The sequence below is a fragment of the Nicotiana tomentosiformis genome, chromosome 4, assembly GCF_000390325.3.
Source record: "Nicotiana tomentosiformis chromosome 4, ASM39032v3, whole genome shotgun sequence".
In the NCBI taxonomy this organism is placed as follows: domain Eukaryota; kingdom Viridiplantae; phylum Streptophyta; class Magnoliopsida; order Solanales; family Solanaceae; genus Nicotiana; species Nicotiana tomentosiformis.
The window spans coordinates 119,170,753-119,179,872 of NC_090815.1; the positions used below are offsets into that span (position 1 = coordinate 119,170,753).

Below are 9,120 nucleotides of genomic sequence, written 5' to 3' on the forward strand. Positions count from 1 at the left end.
TAATAATAATAGTAGTAATGAATAAAAATACCTAATTAAGTCATGCTCGAAGAGTCAAACATGCTCCAATTGGTACCAACACTCTTAACTACGTGCTTATGGTTAAAACCAAGGTTTCAGAAAGAAATAGCTCTAGTTAGTGACTTCGTATCTCTTATGTTGACTTTGGCAATCATCGAGTAGTTTAATTGGACCATAGTGATTTTAAAACTTGAATGTGGTCGTTGTGGTCCCTCGACTCTATCCTCATTAACATTCTGGTTGCGTGAGGGTGAGATGAATTGTTGCTAATCCAAGTATCCGTGCGAAGAGTCTAGAACTTGCCCGGATGTGTTTCAAGGCAAAATCCTAAGTTTGCTTGGTTTGAAAAGTGATTGTAGGCCCTCCTTGGCCCGTTTGAGTTTTGTATTGCTTACCAATGTCATTATCCCTAGTCAACCCCTTTGAGCCTCTAGCCTTTCTCATTTGATAACCATGTTACAAGCCTTTACCCGTTTTGTCGTGACCCTATCTTGGCACCTGAGCTTTCCTTAACACTTTTGTGTAACAAATGGATAAAATGTAAGTTTGGGGGAGAGGCGAGGAACTTGAAAAAGGTATCAAGGCACAAAGAGAGAGAAGAAATGATCTCAATGAAAAGATAAGGCAAGAAAAGAAAAGAACAAAAAGAAAAATACAAAAAATGAATAAGTGAAAGGGTTGAAGAGATTCAAAAAGAGGTAATGATCCCAAACATGGAGAAATCATAAAGGGATAAATAGCATTAAATGATTAAGAAAGAGATGTTAAGTCTTCTAGTCCCCAATGAAAAGAAAGTGCCTCTAAGAATTGGAAAAATGTGAGCCGAGAAATCAAAAAATGGAGTGCTTAAGGAAAGGTGTAACCACTCACCCATATTGTATCCAACCCTAATCCAAAAGCCTTCATTACATCCCGAAAGAAGTCCTACTTGATTTCAAACCGAGTGAGATTACATTAGTGGCGATCTACAAGAGGGGCAAGCCTATAGTACTTGAAGCCGTACTTGTGACATTCTCTTGAGAAAGATGACTGAACCTTTCATAAATCTTAGGATTGAGTGCTAAATTTCTTAAGTGAGCTAGCAAAATAGAAAGTAGAGGAGGAAGAGTTTGGAGTCCACCATGGACTACATGATAGGGCAAGAGTCCTTATTGAGTAAAGTCAATTATTGAAGCTCGAATGTCACATTAGAACTATATGTGCATGAATGTTTAACTTGTTGCCTTGTTGATAATACATGAGTAGTGTGGGTAATTGTTGGTCCCAACTGATATGTGGATAGCTCACCTTTGACTCGTTGAAATGTCCATTAACTTTTAGAGGTGGGAACTAATTTATTTGCTTGAGGACAAACAAAGATTTAAGTTTTGGGGAGTTAAATGGGGATTTTGAATGCTTATTAGCGCATTTTACCTTATGTTTTAGTCCAAAAGCAATTGAATTGTGTTCTCGTAACTAATGAAATTGTGCAAATTTGCAAGAATGCTGGTAGTTTGGTCTCCCGAGATAATATCTGACTTAAAAAGGAGTGTTCCGAAGCACAAGACAATAAAGGGCACAGAAACAAATGTGCGGTCCACAGAAGGAATTCTGCGGCCGCAGAAGAAATTGCGGACTGCAGAATTTCATCTGCAGCCACAAACTAAGGAGAGAAGTTTAGAAAAACTTTGCGCAAAGTACGGACCCCACATGAATTGTGTGGCAGCAAAACTGGGCTAAGATTCAAAGAACAGAGAGTATGCAAAAGACCAAGTCCGGAAGCCTTTGTGAATTGCGGACCTCACAAGAATTGTGCGACCGCAAAAGAATTACCTTGCGGCCACAACCTAGAAATGTGTGGCTGCACAACTCCACTTCCTGCCAGATGAAGAAATTTGCGGTCCGCACATGGAATTGTGCAGCCGTAGAACCTCCGGAGGGGTATTGTTGTCCGAGATTTTCAGCCTTGTATAAATAGACGAGTTTCACAAAATTAGGAAAAGTTTGATCATCTGAAGTTGTTGTAGCTATTTTGCTTTTCTACTATAGGATGTTTTACATTGTTTTGGGGTATTTACATTAGATTTAATCATTTTAAGCTTCCATTATGAGTTTAATTAGTTTTTCTCCTTATTTTCTTCAAATCCCATTACGAAATGCTAGATTTTTACGAGGGTTGTAATCCAACCCTAGTGTGTTAACCTTATGGGTATCTAATTTAGTGCTTGTTTATGATTGGGTGTTGATTATTTAGCTTAGTTCATGCTTTATTTGTAGAATTAATGGTTGCAAACATTTGTTCATGCCTATTTGACTTTGTCTCTACTTGAGAAAGAGGGACCTAGTCTAGGATAACTTAGCTAACAAGGAATTGGGTCAATTAAGAGATTGATTAACCCGATTAAAGGGTTCAACTTGGATATAGTAATAACCCGATTTGAGCTCTTATTAACTGTTTTGGGTGATACCCATTTGGTCTTGAGAAAGCCATATTAGGCAAAATCACTTTTTGACCGAGATGTGTTGAGTGAGTAATGTAGGGTTGAGAGTTATAATATACCCCAATCAACAAAACAAGTATTAACGTTTTATTCTATTAGGTAAACACTTAGGTTATGGTCACAGCCCCAGGCCTTTTATCCATTTGGAAAAATCCTAAAAATAATTATCTCTAGTCTATTTTCTTTATCTTACAATCATTAGATTAACAGTAGAAATAGAAAACAATTCCGTGTTGTGGAAGTGCAATCAGGATAATCCAATTTCTCAATTAAAATATATACCCCTAACTCCCATCCTAACTCCCAGTGGATTTGACCCCGACTCCTAGTTGGGTATTTGTTATTGCATATGACTGTTTCATATCACTATTGAGGTATGATTTGGATGTGATCAACGCTATAGAACAATGGTTAAGGAATGTCCCAATAACGATATGACGGAGAACATGATTCAACAAACTTTATATCATGGGATTAACACAACCAACAATGTGTAGTGAATCAACTTGCCGGTGAGAACTTCAAGCATATGCCTTAGGTGGAGACGTGTGAGATTTTGGATGAGATGACGGAAACGTCATCGGCTCGGAAATCCCGATTCAATGTTCCAAAATGTGATCCAAATATGATCCACCTTCACAAAGAATTGTAAGACCATGGGCAAGCCAATGACGAATTGACAACCACCATGACGCAACTAGCAAAGGCCCAACTAAATCAAGTGAAAAATCCCTAGAAAGTCAATGCCATGGAGGGAGTGAACATGATGGTGAACAAGAAGAGGACCAAGGGTCCACAAGTGCAAAATTGAATAGAGAATTATGTGCAAGAAGATAGTGGTTTTGAGTAAGATGATTCTTATAATGAACAAGAAGAGGAAGTGCAATATGTGAACAACTTTCAAGGGCAAAGAAACAACTTCCAAGGCCCAAACCATCAACAATGGCGACCTCAAGACAATCAAGGCAATTGGAGCAGAAACAACAATCAAGGGAACTGGCATAACAACAACAACTAAGGAAATGTGAGTGGAAATAAATCAAGAAAATTAGGGGAGGGGGGGGGTAACAATCAAGGCGGATGGAACAACAATCAAGGCAATCGGGGTTCAGGTTTTCAAAGGCCCCTTGATGTATCAACAACCCAGAAACCCGCTTTTTCATCCTTCCCATGGTTCAAGTTCTTTAAACAATGAGATGAGGCCTATTGAAAATATGTTCAAACAAATGATAGAAAAGAATGTCCATTCGGATGCCCAACTTGCATCATATAACACATCAATCCGTAACTTAGAAGTTCAAATGGGAAAAATCTCTTAAGCTTTAAATTCTTATCCAAATAGGGCACTACCAAGTGACATGATAGTAAACCCAAATGGTGGAAATAACACGGGGCATGCCATGGTCGTTACTACAAGAAGTGGAAGAGGTGGGAATGCACCCACCTCAAGTCAAAGGAAACTTGTGGATGATGAGCAAGTAGTGCAAGAAGAAGAGATCTCGAACAATGTGGTGCAACCTAATGATGAAGTTCAGATTGATATTGATGATAGTGTGGAAACAACTCAAGAGGAGGTGAACCCGTCTAAAGAACACATTATTGATATACCGGAGCCGGTAGTGCAAAAGGCTAAGGCACTATTGCCTAAGCCTCCACCTCCATACCATCAAAGACTTGCCAAGAATAATGGTGAGAATGAATTTAAGAAGTTCATTCAAATGATAAAGAGTCTCTCAATCAGTGTGCCATTAGTTGAGGTTTTGGAACAAATGCCCGGTTATGCCAAGTTTATGACGGATCTCGTGACAAAGAAGCAGTCGATGAATTTTGAAACTACCAAAGTCACTCATCAATTGAGTGCAATTGTGCATTCAATGACTCCTAAGTTAGAGGATCCAGGTGCTTTAACGATTCCTTGTACAATTGGAAGTGCTGAGTTTGCTAAAGCTCTTTGTGATATTAGGGCAAGTATCAATTTGATGCCCTATTCGGTTTCCAAGACTATGGGAATTGGGAAACCAATACCCACCTCTATGAGATTGAAAATGGCCAATCGTACTATGAAGATTCCCTTGGGAGTGATTGAAGATGCCTTGGTTGGTGTTGATAAATTCATTCTTTCGGCGGATCTTGTCATTCTAGATTGTGAGTTTGATTATGAAGTGTCAATTGTTCTTGGGAGACCTTTCCTTGCTACAGGGGAGGCTCTTTGTGATGTTAAAGCCAGAGAACTTACATTCCGGGTTGGTGATGAGAAAATGGTATTCTATGTATACAAGTCCATGCGACAACAAAATAGCAATGAGGTGTGTTCTTTTATGGACTTGGTGACCGATGTTATTGTTGAATAAATAAGTGCAACAATCAATGTTGGTGATATGGTGGAGGACGTTTTGCTCAACTTTGATGATGACGAGATGGATGGCTTCATGAAATGTGTGAACTCTTTGCAAGGAATGGGGTGGTACAACTATAGAAATTATCTTTTGGATATTGAAAATAGGACAACTCGTCCTACAAAGCCTTCTATTGAAGAGCCTCCTACCATTGGAGTTGAAGCAATTGCCTCCACATTTTCGGTATGAATTTCTTGGCCCTTGTTCTACTTTACCAGCTATTATGTCCTCTTGTTTGACTAACGTGCAGGTAGATTCCACATTGGCGGTGCTACAAAAGAGGAAGAAGGCTATTAGGTGGACATTGGCGGATATTTGGGGGATAAGTCCCACCTTTTGCATGCATAAGATCAAGTTAGAGGATGGAGCCAAAACATCTATTGAACATTAAAGGAGACTCAATGAGGCTATGCAAGATGTTGTCAAGACAGAGATTATCAAGTGGTTGGATGGCGGGGTTGTCTACCCCAACTCTGATAGCTCGTAGACTTCTTTGGTTCTATGTGTCCCAAAGAAGGGGGCATGAAGGTGGTCACCAATGACAAGAAAGAGTTGATTCCTATAAGAAAGGTGGGTGGATAAAGGATGTGTATATACTATTGCAAGCTCAACATAGTCACAAGAAAAGATCACTTTTCCATTCCTTTCTTAGATCAAATGCTCGATATATTGACCGACCACGCTTTCTATTGCTTTCTTGATGGGTATTCTGGCTATAACCAAATTCTTATTGCTTCGAAAGATCAAGATAAAGCAACCTTTACATGTACCTATAGTACGTTCCCCTTCAAGCGGATGCTATTTGGTTTGTGCAATGCACATGTGACTTTTCAAAGGTGTATTACGGCTATATTCACGGACATGGTGGAGGACTACATTGAAGTTTTCATGAATGACTTCTCAGTGGTTGGAGATTCTTTTGATGATTGTCTTGCAAATTTGGATAAAGTGTTATCTAGATGTTAAGAAACAAATTTGGTGCTTAATTGGGAGAAATGCCATTTCATGGTCGAGAAAGGCATTGTCCTTGGCCATAAAATCTCAATGAATGGAATAGAAGTTGACAAGTCAAAGATTGAGGTGATTTCTAAACTTCCACCTCCAACTTCAGTGAAGGGTGTGCGGAGTTTCTTAGGCCACGCGTGTTCTTACCAACGCTTCAATAAAGATTTCTCTAAGTGGTGAACCCGTTATGCAAGCTTCTGGAGAAGTATGCTAAGTTCAACTTCAATGATGATTGCATGAGAGATTTTTAATTGTTGAAGTTCAAGTTGACCACTACTCCCATCATCACTGCTCCAAATTGGAATCTCCCTTTTAAACTCATGTGTGATGCAAGTGATGTAGTGGTTTGGGCTGCTTTGGGGCAGCATCAACAAAAATTTTCATCCGGTATGCTATGCTAGTAAGATCATGAATAGTGCCCAAGTAAACTATAACATTACGGATAAAGAGCTCCTTGCCTTTGTGTTTGCAATTGAGAAGTTCTGCCTTTACTTGATGGGTGCAAAAGGCATTGTCCATACGGATCATGCGGCGCTTCGTTATCTTATGAGTAAAAACAAAGCTTGGTTGATGAGATGGGTGATCTTTTTGCAAGAGTTTGATATTGACATCCAATATAGAAAAGGTAGTAAAAACCAAGTGATGAGCACTTGCCTCGTTTGGAGGAGGAGGGGAGGTCGCATGATGGCCTTGAAATCACTAACTCCTTCCCCGATGAGCTACTCTTGGCAATTTCAATGAAAGAGGTACCATGGTTCGTGGATCTAGGAAATTTTCTTGTGTATGGAATCATTCTGGACGAGTTCTCTTCAAACCAAAGAAAGAAGCTCAAACGGGATTGTCAAGATTATTATTAAGATGAACCATACCTTTTCCAGATTTTTACAGATGGGGTAATTAGAAGATGTATATCGGAGGAAGAGCAAGGTGAAGTTCTTGGGGCTTGTCATTGTTCACCATATGGTGGTCATCATGGTGGAGCAAGAACGGCGGCCAAAGTACTTATTTGTGGCTTCTATTGGCCCTCTCTTTACAAGGATACAAGTGAGCCAGTGAAAAGATGTGATGAATGACAACGGGCCGGTGGAATCTCAAAGAATAATGAAATGCCTCTCACAACCATTTTTGAGATTGATATTTTTGATGTGTGGGGTATTGACTTCATGGGACCTTTTGTGAGTTCTTGTGGAAAAATCTACATCTTGGTCGTGGTTGATTATGTGACCAAATGGGTTGAGGCCATGTCTCTACCAAACAATGAGGCGAGAAGTGTCGTGGTTTTCTTGAAGAAGAATATTTTCACAAGGTTTGGTACTCCACGTGCAATTATAAGCAATGTGGGGGTCACATTTTTGAAACACGGCTTTTGACACTTTGCTTAGCAAGTATGGTGTTCCGCACAAAGTCACGACCCCTTACCACCCACAAGTTAGTGGGCAAGTGGAAGTCTCCAATCGGGAGATAAAGAGTATCTTGTCCAAAACGGTAAATGCTACTCGGACGGATTGGTCCAAGAAGCTTGATGATGCATTATGGGCTTATCGGACGGCTTACAAAACACCTATCGGAATGTTTCCATACAGGTTGGTATTTGGAAAAGCTTGTTATCTTCCGGTGGAACTAGAGCAAAAGCCCTTGTGGGCTCTAAAGAAGTTGAGTCTTGATTGGGATGTAGCTGCTAACTTGAGGGTGGCACACTTGAGTGAATTGGATGAGTTCCGGCACCATGCTTATGCAAGTTTGTCCTTGTACAAAGAAAAGATGAAATATCTTCATGACAAATACATTTGGAACAAAGAGTTCAAGGTGGGTGATCTTGTATTGTTGTTCAATTCAAGGTTGAGGATGTTTCCCGAGAAGCTAAAATCTAAATTGAGGTGTCCTTTTGAAATTATAGGAGTGACTCCTGGTGCATTAGACTTGAAGAACAAAAATAATGAAGTATTCTAAGTCAATGGTCACCAGATGAAGCACTACTTGCGAAAAGTTAGAGATAGCCATGTCGTGGAGGTTATTCATTTCACTTGAGGGTATTCTGCGTCGTTTCGCGACGTTAAATCAGATGCTTCTTGGGAGGCAACCCATGTTTCTTTTCCTTTTACTTTTGTAGTTAGGTATTATTTTTGTTCTAACTTGATTTGAAGTGTGCTACAGGGCTGAATGTGACTTACAGGAACTGTGGACCAAAACTTTGGCTAAGTGTTTGATAAGTGGGGATTTTGACTGCTTATTAATACCTTTTAGCTTTTGTTTTAGTCCAAAAGTAGTGAATTCTGTTCCCGAGATGAAATCCGGCTCAAAAAATTAGTGTTCTAAAGCACAAGGAAATAAAGGGCGCATAAGCACAAATGTGTGGTCCACAATTTCATCTGCGGCCGCAAATAAGAAGAAAAATCTAGCAGACCTTTCAGTAATGTGCAACTGCAGAACTGGGCTAAGAGTCGAAGATCAGAGAGTATGCAAAAATATAAAGTCCAGGAACCTTTGTGAATTGCGGACCGCATAAGAATTGTGCAACCGCAGTCCGGAAATGTGCGGCCGCAAAAGATTGCCTCACGACCGCAGTCCAGAAATGCGCGGCCACATAACTCCACTTCCTGCCATCTGAAAAATTTGCGGACCGCACATGGAATTGTGCGGACGCAGAACCTTCTGAGGGGCATTTTTGTTCGAGCTTTTCAGCCCTGTATAAATAGACGAGTTTCACAAAATTAGGACAAGTGTGAACACCTGAAGTTACTGTAGCCATTTTTCTTTACTACTTTTGGAAGCTTTACATTATTTTGCTGTATTAACAATAGATTTCATCATTTTAATATTCCATTATGAGTTTAATTAGCTTTTCTTCTTTATTTTCTTCAAACACCATTATGAGTAGCTAAACCTTTACTAGGGTTGTGACCTCACACTAGTGTTTGAACCTTATGGGTATCTAATTTAGTGCTTGTTTATGATTGGATGTTGATTATTTAGATTAGTTCATGCTTCAATTTTAGAATTAATAGTTGCAAACATTGATTCATACCTACTTGACTTAGTCTCTACATGAGAAAGAGGGACCTAGTCTAGGAAAACTTAGCTAACAAGGAATTGGGTCAATTGAGAGATTGATTAACCCAATTAAGGGTTCAACCTAGATATAGTAATAACCCGACTTGAGCTCTTATCAATTGTTTTGGTTGATACCCATTTGGACTTGAGAGAACCAAATTGGGAAA

General features: G+C 39.6%; 1 protein-coding gene across 1 annotated transcript; it reads left to right on the top strand.

Annotated features, from left to right (window-relative positions):
- Positions 1 to 4,321: 4,321 nt before the first annotated feature.
- On the top strand, positions 4,322 to 4,852 carry LOC138910444 (uncharacterized). The gene has a single exon (XM_070201684.1). The coding sequence runs from the start codon at positions 4,322 to 4,324 to the stop codon at positions 4,850 to 4,852; it is 531 nt and encodes a 176-aa protein (XP_070057785.1).
- Positions 4,853 to 9,120: the final 4,268 nt, after the last annotated feature.

Bases quoted from the DNA above. Each gene is read 5' to 3' on its own strand.
- LOC138910444 (XM_070201684.1), top strand. From the start codon at position 4,322: ATGAATTTTGAAACTACCAAAGTCACTCATCAATTGAGTGCAATTGTG.